The sequence below is a fragment of the Henningerozyma blattae genome, chromosome 8 (genome assembly GCF_000315915.1).
Source record: "Henningerozyma blattae CBS 6284 chromosome 8, complete genome".
NCBI classification, from domain to species: domain Eukaryota; kingdom Fungi; phylum Ascomycota; class Saccharomycetes; order Saccharomycetales; family Saccharomycetaceae; genus Henningerozyma; species Henningerozyma blattae.
In genome coordinates, this window is record NC_020192.1 from 742487 (window position 1) to 768172 (window position 25686).

General features: G+C 31.1%; 11 protein-coding genes and 3 non-coding genes across 14 annotated transcripts; 6 read left to right on the forward strand and 8 right to left on the reverse strand.

The window, feature by feature from the left end:
- The first annotated feature begins 432 nt into the window (after positions 1-432).
- On the forward strand, positions 433-506 carry TBLA0Htrna17I. Its single transcript has one exon. It is a non-coding gene; the product is annotated as a tRNA-Ile (tRNA).
- Positions 507-5013: 4507 nt separating this feature from the next.
- On the forward strand, positions 5014-5634 carry DID2 (Did2p; the record flags this gene model as incomplete). The annotated part of the gene is made up of 1 exon (XM_004182057.1): positions 5014-5634. The coding sequence occupies one exon, from the start codon at positions 5014-5016 to the stop codon at positions 5632-5634; it is 621 nt and encodes a 206-aa protein (XP_004182105.1).
- Positions 5635-5734: 100 nt separating this feature from the next.
- Positions 5735-7927, reverse strand: CAF4 (Caf4p; the record flags this gene model as incomplete). Its single annotated transcript, XM_004182058.1, has 1 exon — positions 5735-7927. The coding sequence occupies one exon, from the start codon at positions 7925-7927 to the stop codon at positions 5735-5737; it is 2193 nt and encodes a 730-aa protein (XP_004182106.1).
- Positions 7928-8319: 392 nt separating this feature from the next.
- SPC34 (Spc34p) lies at positions 8320-9240 on the reverse strand (the record flags this gene model as incomplete). Its single annotated transcript, XM_004182059.1, has 1 exon — positions 8320-9240. One exon carries the CDS (start codon positions 9238-9240, stop codon positions 8320-8322), a length of 921 nt encoding a protein of 306 aa, XP_004182107.1.
- Positions 9241-10085: 845 nt separating this feature from the next.
- Positions 10086-10832, reverse strand: TBLA0H03080 (uncharacterized protein; the record flags this gene model as incomplete). Its single annotated transcript, XM_004182060.1, has 1 exon — positions 10086-10832. One exon carries the CDS (start codon positions 10830-10832, stop codon positions 10086-10088), a length of 747 nt encoding a protein of 248 aa, XP_004182108.1.
- Positions 10833-11438: 606 nt separating this feature from the next.
- TBLA0H03090 (uncharacterized protein) lies at positions 11439-12746 on the reverse strand (the record flags this gene model as incomplete). Its single annotated transcript, XM_004182061.1, has 1 exon — positions 11439-12746. The coding sequence occupies one exon, from the start codon at positions 12744-12746 to the stop codon at positions 11439-11441; it is 1308 nt and encodes a 435-aa protein (XP_004182109.1).
- Positions 12747-14592: 1846 nt separating this feature from the next.
- Positions 14593-15471, forward strand: TBLA0H03100 (uncharacterized protein; the record flags this gene model as incomplete). The annotated part of the gene is made up of 1 exon (XM_004182062.1): positions 14593-15471. The coding sequence occupies one exon, from the start codon at positions 14593-14595 to the stop codon at positions 15469-15471; it is 879 nt and encodes a 292-aa protein (XP_004182110.1).
- A 358-nt stretch (positions 15472-15829) lies between these two features.
- RSM24 (mitochondrial 37S ribosomal protein mS35) lies at positions 15830-16612 on the reverse strand (the record flags this gene model as incomplete). Its single annotated transcript, XM_004182063.1, has 1 exon — positions 15830-16612. The coding sequence occupies one exon, from the start codon at positions 16610-16612 to the stop codon at positions 15830-15832; it is 783 nt and encodes a 260-aa protein (XP_004182111.1).
- Positions 16613-17050: 438 nt separating this feature from the next.
- Positions 17051-19129, forward strand: NGG1 (histone acetyltransferase NGG1; the record flags this gene model as incomplete). The annotated part of the gene is made up of 1 exon (XM_004182064.1): positions 17051-19129. One exon carries the CDS (start codon positions 17051-17053, stop codon positions 19127-19129), a length of 2079 nt encoding a protein of 692 aa, XP_004182112.1.
- A 1644-nt stretch (positions 19130-20773) lies between these two features.
- TBLA0Htrna23G lies at positions 20774-20844 on the reverse strand. The gene has a single exon. It is a non-coding gene; the product is annotated as a tRNA-Gly (tRNA).
- Positions 20845-20848: 4 nt separating this feature from the next.
- TBLA0Htrna22A lies at positions 20849-20921 on the reverse strand. The gene has a single exon. It is a non-coding gene; the product is annotated as a tRNA-Ala (tRNA).
- Positions 20922-21343: 422 nt separating this feature from the next.
- UBC1 (E2 ubiquitin-conjugating protein UBC1) lies at positions 21344-21988 on the forward strand (the record flags this gene model as incomplete). The annotated part of the gene is made up of 1 exon (XM_004182065.1): positions 21344-21988. One exon carries the CDS (start codon positions 21344-21346, stop codon positions 21986-21988), a length of 645 nt encoding a protein of 214 aa, XP_004182113.1.
- Positions 21989-22381: 393 nt separating this feature from the next.
- Positions 22382-23884, forward strand: NVJ3 (Nvj3p; the record flags this gene model as incomplete). Its single annotated transcript, XM_004182066.1, has 1 exon — positions 22382-23884. One exon carries the CDS (start codon positions 22382-22384, stop codon positions 23882-23884), a length of 1503 nt encoding a protein of 500 aa, XP_004182114.1.
- On the reverse strand, positions 23875-24648 carry PUS5 (pseudouridine synthase PUS5; the record flags this gene model as incomplete). The annotated part of the gene is made up of 1 exon (XM_004182067.1): positions 23875-24648. One exon carries the CDS (start codon positions 24646-24648, stop codon positions 23875-23877), a length of 774 nt encoding a protein of 257 aa, XP_004182115.1.
- Positions 24649-25686: the final 1038 nt, after the last annotated feature.

A 25686-nucleotide genomic window follows, 5' to 3' on the forward strand; every position in this document is an offset into this window, starting at 1 on the left:
AAATATATTCATTTAGTTATAGTATTTTTCTATATATTTCTAATAAAAAGTAATCGTCTTACATCTTAAACACTGTATAACAATGTCTAACTATACTTGAAATCCCAGTAAAATTGTTGTTCTTAAACTAAATAACTATATGAAAGAACTATAAATTTATGTCTTAAGTCTGAAAAAGCTGGCCTTTAAATACTTTTCAAAGGTCAACGCCAGCTTTTCCATTTTACTTTAATTGGTCTGTTTATAAACTTACTTACAAGGGTAGGAGTGCACAGTTTGAGTAATGATGGCTAACTAGTAGAGATTTTGCATCGAACAGATATTCACAGGGATGCAACTAGCAGTTGCTCAGTGTTATGTATAATTTCTAGTTAGCAACTTGTAGATGAGTATAAAGTCGATCTCGTCTACAACAAAACACAATCATCAAATGGTTCCTTGGCCCAGTTGGTTAAGGCATCGTGCTAATAACGCGGGGATCAGCGGTTCGATCCCGCTAGGAACCATTATTTTTTTTGCAGCAATGTTAATCTTGGCTACTCTTAGTAGTATTTTTTTTGCTGCTAGTTTAATATCAACTGTTTATTAAACTATACAACTTTATACCTGAGCCTGTGTAAGTTAAATATTATTATTATTATTATTATTATTACGTTCCGATTTGTTCACTATACACTTCCATCTTTTATATTTCGTCCTTTTTGTTTTCTGTTTCTTACTTCTTTGTTCTACCTTAACCCTCTAGTTTATTCTTTTAGCTTTAGATTCTTAAATAGAATTTTGCTGGAATATGATTATATCATTTTCTATAGAGTGGTAAAAGACGTTGATCACGTGACTTATTATTTAAAATCAGTTTTTCTGTTTATATCGAAAAAACACTATTTAAGAAATATATTCATTTTAATTATAGTATTTACTATATATGTCTAAATAAAAGTAATCGTATTTACATCTGAAACACTGTATAACAATGTCTAACTCTCTTGAATCCCAGTAAATTTATCTTCATGATTCATTTACTTTGTTAATCTACATGTTCACTCCGTTATCACCTGATCTTAATTTATACAGGTAACTAACGTAGCTCACACCACGTGACATTTTCTCATGAGAATGCGTGATATCACGTGACATCCTTTCTTTTTTCTGCCTTGTGTTGTAAGATTTTCCTACGGTACATATAACAGTTCTCACTATATAAATCTGTATATCTTACCCGGTTATACATTCCAAATGTAGTGTCTGCTGATGATAGTAGAATGGTACCTAAATATTTACCTATCACCCTATTTTCCAAGGGTAAACTTCTAAAAGCCACCCTGTCCCTAACTTAATCTTGAACCTCACTCCTCCTCAGATCTCTTGTAAACTCCGACTCCTCTCAAGTCTTATCTCTGAATATAATCTTTTTTGCACCTTTTAGCATAAACTTATTCACAAGTATTAATCAGCGGTCGAACTGTTCAAAAAATTATTGCTCATAGTTTAAATCTTAGTTAAGTAACCTGTTTGAATAATTATTATATTATTAGTATAGAAAAATCTCCTTACTTATTTCGAAAGGGAATATAATATATGTACAGTATATACAATGAACAGTTATAAACTTTTGGGATATTTTCGTGGTGATTTATACTCCAAAAAATGGACAAATTCATAGGGTATTAGGGTATTTTTAGTAGTGAGGCCACGTATGCTTGTTGGGTTATTAATTATATTAAGTTGTTATTAGTTGTTGTATAAAGCCACATTTACAACTAAATTCATGCTTTATTAGCTATTAACACAAAACCACAACTATGACACATAATGCCACAGCTCTGACACTGTCGTAGCTTTAATAAGTTTGTATTTATATTTATATATTTTTGCTAATATGAATATTTTATTGTATTGTTGGATTTAGTTAAAAAATATAAAAAAAAAATGAAAAACAAAAATTTAAATAAATAAAGCATCATTAATTTTTCTTTTAACGAGTTGATCATCTGATACTAAAATAAAATTTGTCACATCCTAATACGTTCTTAATATCACCACCTGGGGTGTTTATTTTTTTTTTGTTTTGTTTTGAACGTGAAATGTTACCTACTAAGTGATATTCTTATACAACCTGCATTTCTCGGACTATATAAAGAGCCCGTTCTCATATGCTTCTGTAATTTTTATATACGTTATTTAGCTGAGAGGACGACAATTATAAGAACAAATCATACCATAAAGATCCAACACTTTTTAGTGGTGAGACCACGTATGCTTAATGAATGTTGGGTTATTACTAATATTAAGTTGTTATTAGTTGTTGCATAAAAGCCACAATTATAACAATATTCAGTTTTTATTAGCCATTAGCATAATAAAGCCACAACTCTGACATACCACCTATAAGTCATACATCATTAATAAAAAAATATTGTTTGATAATGTTTCGAAAGTTATAGTCGATACTGGCTTGGTTAATATATCCGCTTGTACGACATTAGAATCCTTAATATTAGTATTGCTGTTAGTCATAATTTAGAGAATAATTCTTATTCTTTTTTTATTGATTGTTTTAAAGGATAGAAACCTCCTACCCTTTTGAGTAGGAATTAAAATCAAAGAAAATATATAAAGATTAGATGTCGACTGAAATATTGGCAATTTATACATTATTTTTTTTTTTTGGTACAAGAGAAGTCAATTCATCGCCGTCTATAAGTGAAAATTTTTTCACCTAATTAACCTCACAAGAGTTATGTGCCTCTCATGCTTAGTATATCCTGTAGAAGCTACATGATGTACTTTAATTAACGACAACAAATTTTCTAATTGGGGGTTTTATTAGCAACGTATATTCATGTTATACTATCTTTCATCCTAAAACAGTATATCTACTGTTATATGTATAAAGACCATTAATATCTAGCACCGCTATATTATCTTTGGTCGGAATATAATAAACTTGGAGATTGTTATTCTTTACCTCGTCTCTTAGCCTCATGGCCTTTGATCCAAAGAATCTATTGCGGAATTTTTTATCGTCGTCAGTTGTTATCAATGATATTGTAGGTTTAGAATCAGTAATGACGGAGCAAATGACTTCATCATCAGATAATTGTCTAATCAGTTCTTTTAAGCAAAACAGTGTTGGAATAGCTTAAGCAACAGCGACCAGTTCAGCTTCGGACGATGATGTACATGTTAGTGAAGCTGTAGTTGATTTACCAGTGATAATCTTATCATTAAGTAGATAGAAACGACCAATTTGAGATTTGTACCCTTCCTGAGCGGCAAATGATGAATCCGTCAAAGTATCTAATTCAATAGTATGTGAATTTTGTTTTGACCATTGCAACTTATCGGACTTGTGATCCCATAAGTATTGAACCAGTTGTCTGGCAAGCTTTTTAACTTTCTTAGATGGATAAAGTGCATGTTTTGCCAAAACATTCACATAGTATAATATGTTATACATAAATTTAAAACCAGCGTAAGAACAGTAGCCAACAACTTTCTGCAACCATTTGACATCTTCTGCATAGGATTTTTGTTCAAATTCTATCTCTAAATCATCAATGTAAGCATCTGGATAGCCAGGTACCTTCTTTTTTTTCTTTGTTCAGATCAATAGGTACACCTAAATGTAATAATTTAGACTCCATAGAGCGTTTCATACCGATTTCCATTCTTTTACCTTTCATATAATTAACTTCTAACCGTAACATATCATAGGTCACCACATCATACACCAATGACGTATTGAAAAAAAACTAAACGTTGCCTATATTTATGAATGCAGTTGAAGTAGGATATTCCAGAGTGAAAAATGAAACATGGTTTCAGTAGGGTTCTATGACCTCTAGCATATGAGTCTAATTTTTCCGTCTGCCCTGTGGTATATAGGATAGTGTATTTATGCAAATAATCTTGGCACCAATGGATTTGATATTTTAATTTAGATATAGCGTTTATGGCTGGCTAGAATATCTTGTTCTACAACAGCTTAACAGAGCGTTTGTTGAACTGAAATTATTGAAAATCATCGAGATTAGCTTAGAGCTATATATATATATCTATAGCTCATACCATAAAGTTCCGATAAAGAGTATAACGTAAATATACGTTGCTAATAAAAACCTCAATTGGATAATTCATTGTCTCTGGAGTAACATCATGTAACTACTACAAGATATACTAAGCATGAGAAATATACAACACTTGTGAGGTTAATTAGGTGAATATTTTTTTTTACCTACAGACGACAATGAATTGACTTCTCTTGTCCAAAACAAAATATTTAAATTGCCAACGTTTTATTGGACGCCTAATCTTTGTATTTTATATAATATTTATTCCTATCCTTCTGGACAGGAGGTTTGTATATTATAAAATACTTACTATTATTCTTTAAATTATGATTGACAATAATACCAATACAAAGGATTCTAATATCGTACGTATTTCATATTACATCTTAACTTTTTGAATCTATTATTATTCTCTATAAATATTGAAGTTATTACACACACACCTTGTTGAGCGTAAAATATTACGTACTGAGTGATAGTTTTATACTAATCGGCCTTTTTCAAGTGTGATTTTATACACTTCTATAGTTTTATATATGTTATTTAGTTAGAGGACGACATATAACCATAAAGTATCTATTTGAAATAATTAATTAGACTCAAAGATATGTAACGGCTCATAGTTTTTCCTTATTAAGGCAAGTTCCCGGAGACATTGAGTTTTCGGACTTCAATCAGGATCAAGATCTTAGGGTTAAGAGGCCCGAGAAGGTCTTTAGATCAAGCAAAACTAGGTCTCAATCTAAGCGGCCCCTTAAGTTAAAATAACTTTTTCTTCCATATTTAGCGTAAATTTTAAGAAAATTATGATTTTTAAAATACCAAAAATAAAAAAAAAAAAAAAAACATAAAATAGTATAAAATTACCAAATAAAAGACAAACAACAACTATATAGGGTATTCATTTAGATATCAAATAAAAATAAAAAAATTTATAGTTATGTCGACATTAGAAAATACTCTTTTTCAACTGAAATTTACTTCAAAACAATTACAGAAACAAGCTCTGAAAGCATCTAAAGAAGAAACGAAAGAAACCAATAAATTGAAAAAAATACTACAAAATTCCAATAATGATGATAATCAAGAAATTGCTAAAATTTATGCTTCAAACGCTATAAGGAAAAAGAATGAACGTTTACAACTATTGAAATTATCATCAAGAATCGATTCAGTAGCTTCACGAGTTCAAACAGCAGTCACAATGAGGCAAGTATCAAATTCAATGAATCAAGTGTGTATTGGCATGGATAGAGCCTTAAAAACAATGAACTTACAACAGATTACAATGATTATGGACAAATTCGATACTCAATTCGAAGATTTAGATACTTCAGTAAACGTATATGAAGATATGGGTACCAATACTGACGCGATAGTGGTTGATAATGATAAAGTAGATGAACTAATGAATAAAGTCGCTGATGAAAACGGTATTGAATTAAGACAATCTGCGAGAGTCGATACGTTACCAGAAATTAAAAATGATTCAAATAAAGTTCAAGTGTCAGATGAGAAAGAAGATAAATTGGCTGAAAGATTAAGAGCTCTACGTGGTTAATTATATGATATATAAAAAAATAATTTTTTTTCACAATTCTAAGCATTAATATATATATATATTTATATACACTTACATACATATATATTTAAACATTATTCTATATTACCCAAGAATTAATTTTACCATCATTTCTACCTTCGATTAAATAACCATCCTTATAGCGTAAATATTCCACAGAGTGATTATCTTCTAATATATTGCAATGATCCGAATGTTCATGTGTTAATTTATTATAAACATTTATTCTAGAATTACCAAATGTATTAATAACGATATTCTTATCATCGAAATCTAATGATTTTATTGGCAAATCATATTTAAACAAATCAATCAATTGATCTTGTCTTAGATCCCAAATCCTTGTACTACCATCTAATGATCCACTAATAATATTATTAGTATCAAATTTTAAACTAGTAATTGCATCTTGATGACCTATTAATTTCCTAGCAATTTCACCAGATCTTAAATCCCACAATCGTATAATACCATCTTTTGTTCCAGTAGCTAAAGCTGAATCAAAACATTGTAAAGCTCCAATTATTGGTTTATTTTCAACTCGAAAATTATTCTTTCTATTATGGTCAATATAATTTACAGTTTGATTTTCCATTGGAAACCCAATTAATAATGATTGAATATTTTTACCTGAATTTAAATCCCAATGTATAATAGTTTTATCTTGTGACCCAGTTACTAAATTATTCTCATGCATAAATAGCGATGTAATCTCATCAGAATGTAAGTCAAACAATGATTTTAAAGAAATAGAATCTTCATTCAATGGTTCAATAGAATTTTCTTCTTCATCCTCACAAAATTTTTCCGATTGAATATCCCATAATTTAACTAAGGCATCCTTACCACCAGTAATTAATAAATCTTTTGTGGAATATAATTGAATGCAATTAATCGTTGTTAAATGTGCTTTATGTTTAATACCAATTTGTTTGAACCTATTTAAATCCCATACTTTAATTGAATTATCTAATTTGTTAGTAGAATATAATTTACCAAATGGTATATCAAAATCAAGACATGATATACTATTCGAATCATTATAATTTTCTAACGTACCAAGTTTTGATCCTGATGCATAGTATTTTCTTATACTAGGAACATTATAATTTAATAAATTATCATAATGAATATTAAAATTTTTATTATCACAATGAATATTTCGGATTATATAATCATCCTTATTTCTTTGTAGATATTCATCATTATCTCTCATATTTATCGAAGTAGTAGATGTGATTATACTTGAATCATCATTACTTATAGTTATTTTATCTTTCTCGTTTGCAATTAATTCGATATCAAGTTTATTTTCAGAATTTTCTTTATAGAGGTTATATTCTTGTAAGAAATCTATTCTTTCATTAATATTTTTGGTTAAATTATTGGTTAATTGTTTTTCATTATCCAGATAATTAATCTTTTTAACAATTTTGTGCTTTTTAGAATTTAAATATTGTAATAAATTATCTAATTCATTTAATTTGTCCATTAAAATTTGATTTTCCAATTCAATTAATTGAGTTTTTAAAAATACTTGGCGTTTACTCTGTTTTAAGGTATTAACTGAAAATGAAGAATTTATATATTCTTTTTTTAATAGCAATGGTAATAATGAATTATCATACGTAAAGGATTGTTTATTAAGTTTATTTGAATAATGAATTAATAATTCAAAATTTTGATACAATGAAGTATCTGTCGTAGTTGAACAGTTTATTGAATTTTGCCAATTATTTTGTAAAAGTATTTTATCATTAAATATAATGGATTTCCCATCTGATAACCTTTTTTGATACTTATCTTTAAAATTTAAATCATTTAGTAAGCGATCACTAATATAACTTAGAGTTTTAAAATTTGATTTCTTATTTGATTTATGTTTAATTAAATCAATGCAAAGGTTAAATTTTTGAATACCAATATCACTCTGCCTTGATATTAAATCTCGTACTATTTCGGATCCTAAAATATTAGGCATATCTTTTTTTCTTTCACCAAGATCAGAATTATATTCGATAACATCCGGCGGTCTAGCAAAGTTAAAATCTTTTATGGTTACTCTACTGCTATTTTTTGAATTAATTTGAATATTTGCATTATCATTATTTTTAACGTCAATGATTTTATTTGAATTATTACTTATACAACTTTTACATGAATTAAACAAATCTGCACTACTAGTACCAGCAGATAGAGGCTCTACATTATCCAATAATACACTAGAAACTGTTGAAACTTTTCGAAGTAAATGGGTGGGTGAATTGCTCATCGACATACTGTCATGCCTCCCGATTTTGTTAACTTTTTTTGCTTTTGCTTTTTATTTTTACTTTTATTTTTATTCTTTTTTCCCAGATATTTGATATCTTCACTAGATTACATCTAAATATTAAAAAAAGGAATAGATTTAAAATATAAACTTCCAATTTAACATTAGATTTGTGAACTCGATTTACTTAATTTATTTTGAGATTTCTGAAAAGTTTCAACATTCCTGAATATTAATTATGTCTTTGTGTTTTTCGAGAATGTTAGCGATTTTGAAAAATGCAAACGCCGTACGAATTATTATTGGCTGAGGTCATACATAAGAACAGATACAGATATGCAGACCATATTTTATTTCCCTAAGGATTAATGCTATTACAATATAAGAAGAATCTAGCGGAGTTTTTTCTCATTCAATTCTGTTTGGAGTCTCTCTATTTCACGTTCTTCCTTTGCAATCATGTCAGCAACTGATTTACTTGGAGGACTAGAGGCATGATTATTTGTATTAGTGTTATTTAAACGATATGTTTGATATTCGATATCTTCTTTCAAAGAAGTTACTTGTTGAGTTAAAGTGGAATATTCCTCCCAAAGCGTCTGGTATTTTACTCTATTTTCTTCACTTGGAAATTGAGATGTAACTTCTTCTAATACCAAGAATAAAGACTCAGTTTGAAAATCTTCTACGAACATTGTCTTTCTTCTATTATTTTTAGATGGAGATATATTATCTGTTGTACCAACAGTAATGCTTCCAGATTGTAAAGCTTTTAGAAGTTGTATCATCTGTGTATCATTACTATATTTAGTAAATAAACGTTCTAGAACACCACGATCTGTATGCGATTTTGTCATACCAATAGACCCTTGTGTAGTAAAGTTTGTTTGACTATGTTGTGAGTCATTAGGTTGATATAACCAACTGTGACTTAATTTATTTTCTTTTCTCCAACGAGCATCATTTTGTCGTAGATATATTTCGTTGGGTACATGAACTAGAGGTATGTTTTCAGTTGGATTGCCTTTAAATGTAATTTCTCGATCTCTTAAATAATCTAAGATCCCCTTTTCACCATCCGTTCTTGCCGGTATTCTTCTTTTTTTATTATAACTAAAAAGGTTATCTTCCTCTTCTGGGTCCCTGTCTCTAATGACTTTAGTGAATGGAATTGCTTCTTGCTTTGTAGTATTTGGTGATAGAAGACGAGTTAATGCATTATGGAAAATACCTGGCGGTTTGAAGTGAATGTTATTTAAAGATTCTGATGAACTTTGCAATTCTTGCAAACAAAGGTCCAATGACTCTTCCATATTCAGAATACTGATATATAATTGAAGTTAAAAATAGTTTATTATCAATAATTGTTACCTTTTTCTCTCCTGCTTTGGCTTTGATTAAAAAACTTATTTTAGAGTGTATTTTTTTTTGAATACGCGAAAATAAATAACGTCAGTGTTACGCTAAATAAACTTTAAAATTTCAGTAGTTGTAGTATTCTAAAGCATTAGTTTGATGCGTTAAATTATAAGGTGTTGCTGTTAAGAAAAGGTGAAAGTAATATTTTTGCAATAAAATAAAAAAGAAAGCTTAAACTTATTTTTGTAGAATTGAGCCTTAAATCTTTCTCGCAGATGTATAGTAATATATTCTCGCATCCTTATGCTTCTTGGTTATCTCTCAAGTAATATTTTATTTACAACATTTACAGCTACTCCTAATGGGCGTTTACCAAAAGCATTTATTATTTTCTTTTTAACAGGTAAATTCAAAAAATACCAATAATAAGTTTCTTAAGTATTTTATTAGAAACTATTGCCAAAAAATTTAAACAAAATATGCATTTTAATAAAAATTTGGGTATCCTAAAGTTTTAGTAACTAAATATATTCGTTAATAACTTCCACATGTACATATGTTACGCTTGTATACTAACCTCAATACCATTGCTACTTACTATGGGCCTTCACAATGCATTTTCATGAAAAAAAATATAAATTAATTATGACAGATTTATTTTTAAAAATTATATAATACAGAGAATATAAAGAATGGGAAATAGAGGATGATGAGTAACAGCTGCCTAACAATGAGCTTTATGTAATGGTGGCTGTAACGTCAGAAGGTAAATACCTAATGCAAAGTTTTATCGTATTGATTAACAAGAAACTAATTCAACAGCTTGTAGGTAGACCTTGGTACATTGTTCCCCTTGGTTTTCATCATATAAATTATAAAAGTTACCAGACAAACATTGGTAGAAGACATCATTGGAACCAATGGCCAAGTTACCCTTTGGAGTGATGGACCAACCAGCAGCGTAGATGGCACCGGCTTGTGGTGGTGGACCATCGAATTGGAATTGTCTGTTAGAGACGATAGAACCGACTCTGCCCTTAGCATCGGTTAAGATACCGTTCTTTAAAGTCATAGTTAAAGTGCCATTGTTCTTGCAGGCTTGAGATTCGAAGAAAGCATCTTCTGATGATTGGGCGGAAGAAGTAGAAGCGGTAGATGTTGTAGATTCAGCTTTAGTAGCAGTGGCAGAGAATGATTTACCGTCTAAAGTGGTAGTCTTTCTTGTAGTAGCTTGGATTTGGCCATCACCGTGACCATCACCGATTTGAGAGACAGCAGCAGCAGTTTGCTTTGGAGCTTCAGTCTTGGTAGTGGTGGTAGCAGCTTGGATTTGGCCATCACCGATTTGAGAGACAGCATCTCTCTTAGCTTTAGCAGTAGAGGCAGTCATTGGAACAACAGCAATACCGAAAGAGCCTGTGTAGTCTGACATGGCATTGGCGTATTTAGAGTCTGGAGTCAAAGTGGACCATGGTTCAGATGGCTTGTAGGCAGCCATGGCAGAAGAGGCTAAGGCAGCGATAGCTAAAGTGTTTTTGTATTGCATTGTATAATGTGGGAGTGGGAGTGGGAGTGGGAGTGGGAGTGGGAGTGGGAGTGGGAGTGGGAGTGGGAGTGGGAGTGGGAGTGGGAGTGGGAGTGGGAGTGGGAGTGGGAGTGGGAGTGGGAGTGGGAGTGGGAGTGGGAGTGGTTGATTGTTGATGGATTCTTGAGTGTTGACAGGAAACTCTTCTTGCCTGAAACAACGTGTAGTATTTATACTAAAGAATTCTGCATTTTACTGTAATTCAATACTATATTATTAGCCGCTATTAACCATCCATTGCATTTTTTTCCAGGCTAGTTTTAAGGGTTCAGCATTAGCCAGCGCGAGAAAGTTTCCGGATCGAGAAATTCCGGCTGCTGAATGTTCTTCAGAGAAATACTTGCACGCCCGGTTGAATATATGCTTGGTCAGATATTTTATTGCTTCTCAGTTAATTGAAATAACTAAAAGATGATTGGCTGGCTTAATTTTATATAACTAGAGAAGTAAGCTTACCAACCATCGGATATCAGGATCACTATCAATCACTTTTTTATTGGGTTTAGGGTGATACAATTTTTATTTTATTTTATTTTATTTTATTTTTTTAGTAGATATATCTCTTCATTAATACATTGGATTAGTCACTAAGCAATGTCTTCTAAGAACTCTTTTTTTGTACTCATACTTATAAAATGGATCGTCGCTAGTAGTGGACTTTCTTCTTAGATAAGAAAGAGAGTGACTTAAGAGCTTAAACTTGTAATATTCATATATATTGGAATATTCAGGCTCCCCGGTGTTAAGGCCAGAATTTAACGAATCATCTTCTGGAAAACCTTGAAGTTTGTTCAATAAAGATTCCACATGACTAATCTCATTTTTATGGATGTATATAGCGTTTGATGTCGATGTTTTCGAATATTTTGTAAAGGCACAAACCTTATTATTTTTCATTAACTGAATTTTTTGGCCTTTGTTTAAAGCAGCGTAACTATTTCTTGTTTCAAAGCAAGTACGCGAAGTTACTCCTTGTAGCCCAGGCTCATCTTTAAAGAAATCGGGCTGTTTCATAAACCCATTATCGTCTGTAGATATTATACGGAATTCTCTCGATACTTCTTCTGATTGTGCTTCTAAGCCATCTAAATAGTTCAATACATCATTAACTAGACTTTTCACTGGCACTGATGGCTTTCGCCTGCTTTGAAACATATCAGGAACTTCTCCTGGCGAATTTAGTGATTTACTTTCTTTCTTCACTTGTAAGCCTTCCAATACATCTTCGTTTATGTTATTATATGCTGAATATTCTTGTTTATGGTCTGAGGCATCTTTTTTCTCTTGAGAAAAAGTTGCTTCTTCAATTGCACCTTGAAACTTTGAATCTTCTTCCGTCCCTTGGCATTTTGGGTCTTCTTGTTTCTCTTGATCATTGGAGTCCCTTTTACTCCTATCTAACGAAACTGGAGATTTTTGTTCTGTACTTATTGCTGTCTCGTTTTTTAAGGTTTCCTGAGAACTATACGATTCATTATAGCAATTACTTTCCGAATCTGAAGGTCTATTATAGTTAGACTCCTCTTCGGAGTTTGAATCTAAGGAAAAGTATACACTTAATTTTTTAATTTTGTTCTTCAACTTATTCCTTTGACCCTCCAAAGAAGAGGATAAGTGGAAATATTTGTCTTGATCCTGCTCAATAAATGTCTCTCCAGTCAACTTTTCGAAAAAGCCTGAGCCAAGGACTTTATTCTCGTGGGTAATACTTGTTTTAGAGCATAAACCCTTTGACACAAATTTTGTTTTGTGACCTAGTTTTTCGAAGGAATTTTTGCAAACGTTTTTGAATTGCCTCCGATCAATATGTTTCACAGAATGCCACTTAAATTCTTCCTTGTTAACAGTAGTAAAACTATTGGAAAATTTTGGCATTTTATAGTAGACAAGTTTTGAAGGTGAATTTAAAATTTGGAAATATATATAGAAGCAAAATTTAGTTAAATCTATGATAAATTAGAATATTTTTTAGAAGTTAGGGACTGCTTTTTTTAATCGAAATGAAGTAAATTTCTCTAGTTTTGTTATTCGATATTAAGCACAAAAGAAATAAGTAAAAGTTAAAGAAATATCTTCAAGGCTTGTTAATTAATCGGGAATTAATGTGGTTTTAAAATCTAAACAAGTATACTGATTTTTTTATTTGTGTCATAGGGGAAGCCTTAGATATTAAAAATCAGGGATGAATCCCCTCTATTTTGAAAGAATATATTAAAGTATTTACCTTGAACTCAATCGTAACTGTTATATTAGAAAGGGATTGTGCACGCCAGTTTAACTCTTCCCTTCCCCTCCAAGTAAAAAAAATAAAAGGGCGTATAGATAATCAGAGGTGGTTGTGCAAAATTTTAGGTCCTTAAAACGAATTCCCAACAAAATTTAAACTATATTTATGTTAGGGAGTTATTTATTTTCATATTCCAGAAAATTTGTCTCTTCATTTTGTGGTATATTTTCAGGTTATACACTAGTATAATATTTTATTAAGGCTTATAGGTTGACGTCACAAAAATGCTCTTACAGAATAAATACTTCACCGCAAAAAGGAAGTAATATTTGTCGTCCTTTTTAGGTTATAGCAAGGAAAACTACTCTTTATTAAATATATATATATATATATATATATATATAAGTAAGTATATATTTTTGAAATAACTTAATCTCTTTAAAAGCAAAATCGTTTAAGCTCTTAAACATGCACCAAGTTTTATCGTAGATACTATATTATTATATCTACCCATTAAGGCTACATTGCTCGTCTTATTTTAAGTTCTTTAACCCTTGTGAATGTTTTTTAATCTTATGATTTTTTAAGTGAGTAAGATTTTATATATTTCATACTTTTTTTTTTAGCTGTAGGACATCTGTGAAGCTGTGGAAGAACTGAAGGGCGAAGCACTATATACTTGTACTAAATTAACCATAAGTTAGAATGATTTGAAATAGAGTTCTAATCAATAAAAAATAAAAAAATACTATGCTTCTATAATAAAATGGAAAAGAGTTTCATGAAACCATTCATGTAACAATAAAACAGATATTACTCCTGTAGAATCCTTACTGAATAAGCTTCAATTCTTCCTAGAAGGTGATTTATTAATACAGATTTTAACACCGAGGATCCAAAATAGTCACTCACAATAGAATATTAACAATAGAATCAGGTAAATCTCCTTTTTATCGAACAAGATAATCCGTCACTATTAGTAATTTCATTTTATAGCCGCGAGTATAAAAGATTGATTCTTAGAAAGTAGTTCCCAGTGCTTAGTTCATCATAATTAGATATAGCTGTAACCCTGAAACAAAAAACCATTATGCTTGATATCCGATGGCTGGTTAGCTGATATTTGTACCGTTACCAGCCAGTTCTTTTTTATATGGCAAATTCAGTTTATTGGAAATCAGACATACGGGAATTTCTGAAGAACATTCAGCAGCCGGAATTTCTCGATCCGGAAACTTTCTCGCGCTGGCTAATGCTGAACCCTTAAAACTAGCCTGGAAAAAAATGCAATGGATGGTTAATAGCGGCTAATAATATAGTATTGAATTACAGTAAAATGCAGAATTCTTTAGTATAAATACTACACGTTGTTTCAGGCAAGAAGAGTTTCCTGTCAACACTCAAGAATCCATCAACAATCAACCACTCCCACTCCCACTCCCACTCCCACTCCCACTCCCACTCCCACTCCCACTCCCACTCCCACATTATACAATGCAATACAAAAACACTTTAGCTATCGCTGCCTTAGCCTCTTCTGCCATGGCTGCCTACAAGCCATCTGAACCATGGTCCACTTTGACTCCAGACTCTAAATACGCCAATGCCATGTCAGACTACACAGGCTCTTTCGGTATTGCTGTTGTTCCAATGACTGCCTCTACTGCTAAAGCTAAGAGAGATGCTGTCTCTCAAATCGGTGATGGCCAAATCCAAGCTGCTACCACCACTACCAAGACTGAAGCTCCAAAGCAAACTGCTGCTGCTGTCTCTCAAATCGGTGATGGTCAAATCCAAGCTACTACCAAGACTGAAGCTCCAAAGCAAACTGCTGCTGCTGTCTCTCAAATCGGTGATGGCCAAATCCAAGCTACTACCAAGACTGAAGCTCCAAAGCAAACTGCCGCTGCTGTCTCTCAAATCGGTGATGGCCAAATCCAAGCTACTACAAGAAAGACTACCACTTTAGACGGTAAATCATTCTCTGCCACTGCTACTAAAGCTGAATCTACAACATCTACCGCTTCTACTTCTTCCGCCCAATCATCAGAAGATGCTTTCTTCGAATCTCAAGCCTGCAAGAACAATGGCACTTTAACTATGACTTTAAAGAACGGTATCTTAACCGATGCTAAGGGTAGAGTCGGTTCTATCGTCTCTAACAGACAATTCCAATTCGATGGTCCACCACCACAAGCCGGTGCCATCTACGCTGCTGGTTGGTCCATCACTCCAAAGGGTAACTTGGCCATTGGTTCCAATGATGTCTTCTACCAATGTTTGTCTGGTAACTTTTATAATTTATATGATGAAAACCAAGGGGAACAATGTACCAAGGTCTACCTACAAGCTGTTGAATTAGTTTCTTGTTAATCAATACGATAAAACTTTGCATTAGGTATTTACCTTCTGACGTTACAGCCCACCATTACATAAAGCTCATTGTTAGGCAGCTGTTACTCATCATCCTCTATTTCCCATTCTTTATATTCTCTGTATTATATAATTTTTAAAAATTAAATACTGTCATAATTAATTTATATTTTTTTCATGAAAAATGCATTGTGAAGGCCCATAGTAAGTAGCAATGGTATTGAGGTTAGTATACAAGCGTAACATATGTACAAGTGGAAGTTATTAACGAATATATTTAATAATGACTTTTGCGTTTCTATATAATATTTAATATTTTGGAGGTAACATATTTTTTATCGGTAAATGCTATATTGTATTAATCAAAGAAATTAAAAAGTTTCTTAGGAGCATCCTCTGGTCTTTCCCACTCTTTTGGGAATGCACAAATGGATCTTGCACCGCTTTTCCTTTTCCTTCTTCTTTCAATAGTTTGTGCATATCTTTTGTCTATTGGAACGTCTTCAAACATATCAGAGGTATCCTTTAATTCTGTTATCAATTGATTCCAAATATTAATTAAATAATATTTATTTTCTAATTTATTTTGGTACTTGTTACAACTGAACTTAAAAGTTTTTGTAATAGGGTTGTAGTTGGTACCAGAAAGTATAGCCAATTTATGTTTCTCCTTATCAGAATATTTCAATTTATCCATTGAAATTGTAAGAACCACTTTACTGGCTGCAGGGACACTACCAGGAGTTGTTTCTTCTCCCGGGTATGTAGTGTACCTAAAAGAAAGAACTGAATCAGTAGAAGGGGGTATATATTCTTGACGGAATTTTACTAGGAGAGGTAGTTCATATGCAGCTATTCTATTATAAAATCTCTGTTCACGATGTTGGTCAACCAAGTCTTGTGCAATAGATGGTAATTCATCGAAATCAAATTTTGGAAGAGTAGATTTTTCTTGCAGTAAGATTTCTTTAGCTTTGTTTGAAGAAGTTATCCCTTTCTTAGTAGATGTTTCTTTATTATTAGTTGGAAGAAAGCTTGAAAAGGCTCGTGATTGAACGCTATTACTTATTTTGCTAACCCTTAAAACAGGCATGCATAGCTGAAAAGGACTTGAAGGTTTTGTTAGGATACCTCTAAACATAATTTTTGAACAATTACTTTATTTTTTAGCAGGAAAGTACTAGAAGTTACTTAGAATATAGTATTCTAATGATTAAAACGAATTGTGTCTTAACAATGGTTCTTAATACTGAAATAGCTGCTTTAATTTTGCATCGTTTTTATCGCAAGTTTAGATAACATTTTGTTTTTCTCGTCGGACATGATATTACTACGAAAGAAATAGAACATCTAAAATAAAGAATTCGTGATAATTCTGGCGTACATAATATAAAATCAACAAAGGAATTGTACCTTAATAGCCAAGGAAGGAATGGATAATTGAAGCATAGTGACAAAATCTTCCAATTGACACACAGAATGCCTAGATTCGGAAGACGGGGTAAAATAAAAGAAGTTGCTATGAAGCCTGATAGACCTAATGCGTATCCACAGGATGGCAAACAGCCTTTATTAAGCGATGAGCCAACAAAAAAGAAAAAATCACCTGACTGGTCAAAACAGTGTTAATGCAGATAATATGCAAATCAATGAGCAACAGGCTGATATTGGAAAGTCATCTAAAAAGATTGAACAGCCAAACTTATTTAATGAAAATGATAGTGATATATTAATTGAAAGTATTATTGACTTGACAAATAATACTGAAAATCCTGAATTAGATACTCTATCTAGGCTCGAAAAAAAATTAGAATTACTTCAAGTACTATTGAAGAATGTTTCAAAAAGTGATTCAACTTTTATCTTAGAATTGGAATCACAAAGAGATGTTTTACAGCCTAAGCTATCATCAGAAAATAATAACATTGGAAAAATAGAAAAAAATGATGAATTCACTAAAAGTAATATTGAAGAAAATGAGGCTATTAAGGAAAAGAATGCTAAAAATAATGAAGATGCCTTAGAACAGAATAATGTAAAGAATACCGAAAATGAAGTAGAAGAAGAAGATAAGCAGAAGAAGTCAATGTCACCCGAAGAGGTAGCTCGTATGGAAAATGATCCATCTGTTCAGAATCCTAAAGCTGAGTTTGTAGTGTCCCAAACATTACCAGCAGCAGCAGCAGCCTTGGGTCTATTTAATGAATCATCTCTAGCAGCAACAGGTGAAGAAGCACTTCGAAAAAAATATGCCGTAGCAAGTTATCCAGCACGAGATTTAAAAGAAACATTACCAGGCCCAATTCCAGATGGTGATTTTACTGGTCCAAAGCCAACTAATCAAATCCAATTTGCCACATTCTTAGCATCTGTAGAGCCATATTATAAACCCTTTGCGGATGAAGATCTTCGATTTCTTCAAGAGTCAAATATTTTGCCTTCTGAATTGAAAAATTCTCAAAACTATGATCCCGACGTTACTCCATACATTATTCCAAAATTGGGTATACCACAATCTCAACCTATCAATAATGGACACTCTACCTCTTCATTTAATAATGGCACATCATCTATAAATGATTTAAAAAATAAATCGGCAAATCAAAGCAATGTTACTTCAGCTGTAACTGGCAATTCAGAATTAGTTGTTAATAGCAATACAAAGAATGCTGATAAAGCTAGTAAATCATCCAATACAGTGGTGGCAACAGAAAAGGAATCAATTGCTAATCTGCGAAAGGATTCATTACCACATGGTAATTATACGACAGATATGGACGAGTCTGTATTGGAATCTGAAAATAAAGTATCTTGTGGTCCCTTAGTTTCAAGATTGTTGGCTGCAGTAATGCATGTACCGTCGACCTCAGAACAGAACTGGAAAGTGCAAGGTAAACTGGAAACTTCCTCATCAGTGGCAGTAACACCATTAAATGGCACAAGTCCTGTAAAAAAAGAAGATGATGATGGTGATCACGATATGGAACAAGATCTGGCAGATGATGAAACCAATCCAAATCTCGCTCTTGAGCATGGATTTGAAAGTCTGTTTGCAAAAGTACCCCAGCCAGGAAGAGGTTGGCCTAATTCTTTGAATATGGATTATCAGACTCTAGATGACAGGCTTCAAAATGAGCTAAAATATGTTGGTATATATTTGAATCTTCCAAGGGATGAAAATGGTCATCAACGTGAAATAGATTGGGTCAGTGGCCGTGAGGATGACGAAATCAGTGCCGAATTGCGGTCGCTACAAAAGGTTTTGAAGCAGGTTAGTCATCGTACTAAAAAACGTAAGAAAATTCTACAACCTATAGTGAAGAAAAGGCTAGCTTGGCAAGAGTATTGGAATATTAAGGAAGATTTAGATAAGCAGCTTGATCAGGCATATATTAAAAGAATCAGGGTTCCAAAGAAAAGAAAGAAGCATCATTCAAGCACACCTAATACAACAACTCATCCAAGCATATCACATATGGCCCAGCAAAAAGCTGCAAACTCGAGTTTAAAATCTCTAATAGACAAAAGGTCCAGATGGATCAACAAAATCGGACCGTTATTTGACAAAGAAGAGGTTATGCTAAGGATAGCAAAAGAAAGCATATTCAGTAATATGGATGAACCTGAAGAGGAAGAAGATGAAGAACCATATATTTAATTTAAATTTGTAACTTAATCCGTCACTTTTTACATTAAGAATAGGATTTTTGGAATAATTTAATATTGTATATATGTCTAAACTTTATTTAATAGTGTGCCTATTTAGAATAAGCCTAATGCTATTTAGCTCTGGTATACATTAATGATTGGTATCAATTATTTTTATAGTAATTACAGAAACTCTTCTAAGTGATATTGGGAAGTAATGTTATCAAACTTATTCCCAACAAGAGAAGTAAAGATAATATCTACCTTTTTACTTAGGCATTAATTTAGAAAAAAGGAATATGATCTTGTGATAATTTTAAAAAAAGCACTTTCTTTTTGTACAGAAAAAATAAAATTGAATTGAATTGAAAGTGTTTTAATCATTTGTCTGTGGGTGCTAAATACAGTGGCTATCTAGATTCCTATTTTTAAGTCTTAGCTTCATGATATACGAATTTAGTAGTTTTGTAATACTCCTATGAAGTTCCCCCTCCTTTTTTTTCCTAGTTGTGCATACTTACTCATTCAATATGTAGTATTTTGCGTTCAATAGTAAAATATTTAAAATTTATGTTTGGTATAGAATAGCAATAAATTATATTTTGATAAAAAACATAATATAAAAAATTAACTAACACCAAAAGTAAACAACAATCCAATTATCTTAAAGCCTTTTTTTAAACTAATTAATAGGTAAATAGACCAAGGAATTTTAAACCTTTTGTTATATTTATACACGAGGTGTTATATTTTGCAAGAAAATTACTTAACCTCTTACCTCCCAAAAAACTAAATAATAATATTAATGCAGAGTAATTGTTTTTTTTTGGACATTGAGTTTACACCAATTGATAAATGAATGATTCAAATTTCAACTATTTTAAAAAAGAATGTCCTGGGGATAATTATTTATGATTATATTTACACTTACAACGATACTAATCTTTCTAGCTGCATTTCTTTTCAAAACGAATATATTTAACTATGACGGTGTATTATAAGGATGCTTGACTATGTAGATAAATTTAAAGATATATAACTAGCGTTCTTATATACAATTGCTGCTGCTTATATTTAATATTCTCCAGAACTGTAAAAAAACCGAAATTCTATCTTCACAATACTTTTAAGTTCTTTAAGTTTACTTGATGATATAATTCTCACTCTGGAATTGTTACAAAAACTTTTATTATATGTTAAAGTTTTTATTTTACTTAAATATATTCGTTAATTAGATAGTTGCTGACACTATTTTTACTTTAAAATTGAAATCAGTGATCTCAAATTGTTACGTAATGTGAACTACGTTAGTCACGTATATAATTAATATCACGTGATAAAGGTGTGAACATGTAGATTAACAAGTAAGTGAATCATGAACATAAATTCTATTTAAGAATCTAAAGCTAAAAGAATAAACTAGAGGGTTAAGGTAGAACAAAGAGGTAAGAACCAGAAAATAAAAAGGACGAAATACAAAAGATGGAAGTGTATAATGAACAAATCGGAACGTAATATTAATAATATTTAACTTACATAGGCTCAGGTATATAGTTGTATAGTTTAATAAACAGTTGGTATTAAACTAGCAGCCAAAAAGATATACTACTGGGAATAGCAAAGCTTAAAATTGTTACATACAAAAAGATTAAGCTGCGCAAGCCCGGAATCGAACCGGGGGCCCAACGATGGCAACGTTGGATTTTACCACTAAACCACTTGCGCTAACTGGACGAGTCCGGAGTCGAACCGAAGACCTCTCCCATGCTAAGGGAGCGCGCTACCAACTACGCCACACGCCCATATTTTTGTTAGTTTGAAAGTATAAAAATATAAAAATAAAGAGAGGAAAATAGCACGTTTCAATTTTGAAGTCTCAGAAAAATCAAAAATTGCCGACCACACAAATAGAGGAAAGACTATTATTAATCTTTTAAAGATAAAATACTAAGGGCTTTACGTAATTACGAATTGATTTTTGAAATACTTTCATTAGTAATGACAGATCTTTTTGATTACTAAGGGATTTAATTAACATATTATTATCCTTTGCCTGAAGTTCCTCTCCCTATATACTCTGAAGAATATATCTTAGCTTTGAATAACAATTGTCATTATCAGATCTAACCGAACCTGAAATACACAGAAGATTGAGAGATCCTTAAAACATAACAATTATAACTAACTTTACTTAATACAAAAATATCAATAAAATATACAGAAAATGTCTAGAGCTAAAAGAATCATGAAAGAGATGCAGGCTGTCAAAGATGACCCTGCAGCTAATATTACATTAGATTTTGTAAACGAATCTGATATCCATCATTTAAAAGGGTCCTTCTTGGGTCCCCCAGGTACTCCATACGAAGGTGGAAGATTCATGATTGATATTGAAGTACCAATGGAATATCCTTTTAAACCACCAAAGATGAAATTCGATACTAAAGTTTACCATCCAAATATTTCTTCTGTTACAGGTGCTATTTGTTTAGATATTCTAAAAAATGCTTGGTCTCCTGTAATTACATTAAAATCTGCATTAATATCATTACAGGCCCTTTTACAATCTCCAGAACCAAATGACCCTCAAGATGCTGAAGTGGCTCAACATTATCTAAAGGATAAGGAAGGATTTAACAAGACTGCCAGATTATGGACACAGACCTATGCTTCTGAAGGTGGTAATATTAAAGGTAATGTTGAAGAAGCTAATTTATATGGCATTGACAAAGACTTAATTGAAGAATTCGAAAGTCAAGGGTTTGAAAAGGATAAGATTGTAGAAGTTTTAAGAAGATTAGGTGTCAAACAATTAGATCCAAATGATAGCGTAACTGTCAATAAGATTGTCGAAGAATTACTGAGATAATCTAGGTGTAACAAGAAAACAAATATCAGAAATTTAATGATAATTTTTCTACTCACATTCAGCCTAATTTGCAAAGCTTCTTTTTTTCTTTTTCTTTTTCTTTTATAAATGATTCTGAAGTTCTATTTTTCTAAATATCTACGTATATGCCACCCTATATACACATATATTTATAGATATATATACGTCTAAATCGTCTTTTACTATAATAGTTTATTTTCCCTTAACTTTAACCAATTAAATAGTACAGAAATTAATGCTGTAACTCCGTTAATTCTTATTTAACATATATGTGCAACATTTGAAACAGAAAAACAAAAAAACAAATTAAAAAAAACAAAACAAAATACAAATCACAACGAACTATATCAATATTCTTAATTGACTCATATAATGTCAATTTTATATAATACAACCTCAAAACTTATATCCAAGTATCAAAAGAATTTACCATCGAAGAATGTAAGATTGAATTCTGATTCAAGACAATTTTCGAACAGTAGTAATGACAAAAATACTTTAAATATTACCGATCATGGAATTATAAATATACCTGATGAAATAATTGATATTCCATTTAAATCCAAATATCCAAAAAACTCAAAACAATACCTGACTGAATTATGTAAATCTGTTTATCCAAAAGAATTGCATCCAACAATAAATTCCCTGGATTCTGACGTTGATTTAGCCATTCATGCATTTATGTCTCTTATTGTTAAAAATTATGTAACATATTGGTATGGAAGAAAAATTCCTACTGAGGACAATGAATTTATTATTAAAATATTTAATTTAATTCAAGATATTATTACAAGAGGTTCAAAAAATTTTGATGGTAATTTAAATATAACCCATAAATATGAGGCTCTTTTATTTGATGATATTCCGTATATTATTTCTGAACATTTTAATTCAATGAAGAAATGTAAAATAGCAATTCAATCCCAAAATCGAAATTCAAAATCGATCTTGGAAATGTATTCACAATTAACTTGTTATAATTCTAAAGACTATCCAGGCAAAATAACAATTTTAATCAAGCCAATATTGATGAATGATTCATGCTCTACTTTACAATCCACATTTTTTGACTCTTTATTAGATGATTTTTTAATGGGTAGAATCTGGTGTTCTATTTCCCATCCTTATTATTTGATTAAAGGAATTAATAAAATCTGTTATAAAATAAATTCTAAAAAAAAAACATCTAAACAAGAAGAATATGCCAAAAAAAATAATAATAAGTACGAAGATAATAATTTAGCCATAATTATTTCGCAAGTATATTTAAAGTTTTTACAAATCACTCAATTTTTTTGGTTTTTGATCTGTTTATTTAAATCTAATGACAGCCAGTCTTCTAATGATATTTTAAAAAAACCTAAAAATGAATCTTCAATAGTTCACCGATATATTTTCAATTTTATATTAATTGACACTTTGAAATTGAATAATAAGAAACCTTTAATATTTTTTGTTTTACAAATAATACGAAAATTAATAATTCATTTCAAACAAATTAATAATAATTTACAAACCCATATAAATATGCTAATCTATAGCAAATTATGTTCCAAAAGAACTGTGTATAATTCAATTGATATGATTAGAACATTAATGTTTCCAAACGATAATAGTATGGGACCGAGAACAATCATACCTGAAGGTAAAGATTGGGAAATATTCAAAACAGAATGTGCCAGTGATATTTGGGACATAATTCTAAACTATAAATTGAATATTTTTTTGAATATAAAGAAAGACGAAATTACTGAATTTATTGAACTACTAACAATAGAGCCTGAATGCAATGCCATATTATATTATAGATTACTTGATTGCATTCTTGCTTATCAATGTGATCAAGAAAATGATACGGTAAACTATTTATAAGCCATCTCATCATCCCAATTTTCTTCTAACAAGGCTTGTATTTCAGGTATAAAATTGCCTTTTAAATCAACATATTTTGAATCCCACAAATTGCCGTCATTATTGAATACCATCGGGATGTGATGCCCCCTTTTTTGAAATCCAACAACTGTTGAAATAAAGGCAGAATGTAACGCTATTTGATCTAGAGGTGCCCCATTTACGAGACCTGCCCCATATTTCTTGTCGTTTAATATGGGCTGGCGAAAAAACTTTTGACATTGAAGTCTAAGCTGATGCTTTTTACCAGTCAATAATTCAAAAATAATACAGTTATCATCAAATCTTTTGTATCTAGTTTGCATTACTTTAGAACCTATAATACCAGAAGGCCTCGTAGACTGGGTTGGAGTTCCTTCCAATAATGCAACATATTTTCTACTGATTTTATAACCAGTATTTCCACCTTTTTTAAGGTTTCTACTAAACATCTTTACAGCATTTTCATTTTTAGTTATAAGCATCCCACCCGTAACACATTTATCTATTCTATGGACAGTCTTCCATTCCCCTAGATGTCGTATTCCAGAGCCGTATTGATCTCTTATGAGAGATAGAATATCTGGATATGGATGCTTAACAACTTCTAATTGACCATTTGGCAATCTCTTTTTGGTTGCGCCTGGTTGAGCTAAAACAGCATAAGGCTTATTAACAATCATATAGTTGACACAGTCAAATATCAATGGAACTCTAGGAAACAAAGCTTTAGGTATATTTTCCATTGCCTTTGATTATCGGTAATAATAATGTCTTAAGTGTGATATTTCAATGACTTATTAATAATGATAACATCAACTGTATCATCTTTTTCTTTTTAAAAAGTTACATGTAAAAAGTTTCTCGTTTGTTCTTGCTGATGAAAGATATCATGTAAATTCGGCCGAAACATCAGCCTAAAGGGCACAATATCTATATCTTGAACTTTTTCCCCACTCTATATTGTAACGTATAAAGACAGAATTAAGAGACTAGAGGGAATATCTAAACCACAATATATACTAAGAATATTAAATAAGGGAAGCTTATCAGTTTGAATCTTTATCTTTCCTAAGAATAATAGACAGCACTCTTCAAAACATATATGATTGAGATTTGTATAAACTTCGCTTTTTTTTACTTATTAAGTTGAAAAAAACGTACAAAATAAAAAAAAGTTTCTTACTGAAGTATTTTATATCAGTTACTATTGATGATCCCAAGATCCTCCTACTTCTATTAAGCTACAGACAGATTTCATCGATGTTTGAGTCATTTTTTGGTTTTTTTATGCACAACTCTGTCCAAAACAAACCTCGATTCTGAATATATGAATTCGAATAATTTGCTATATCTCTAAAGAAAATAGATCTAAGGTATACTCTAGTATAAATCTATTTATATGATTACTTTTCTTATTTTTTTTTCTTTCATTAATTTATATAAGCGTCCCTTAAAATATTGAAAGTCACTATATTTATCCAAAATTTCGGACATTACGAATCTTACATAGTTTACGCAGATTTCCCAAAAAAGGCGTATGACGCGTTAAGCGAAAAGCAGGAAATCTGATGAGATAATAGGAATGAGGATTTGCATTTTTTATTATAAAACTAAAAAGGATTTAATAAAAGAAATGTACCAGTGTTCTTACTAAGAGTTTAACTAACTCGAATACTAGTAAAGAGAAAGATTTTTTTTGTTTTGGAAGGGTATCGTTTTTGGTAGTTTATCCTTTAGTTTTGTATCAATCTACTATTAATTTCAAATTTTTATTTTTATTT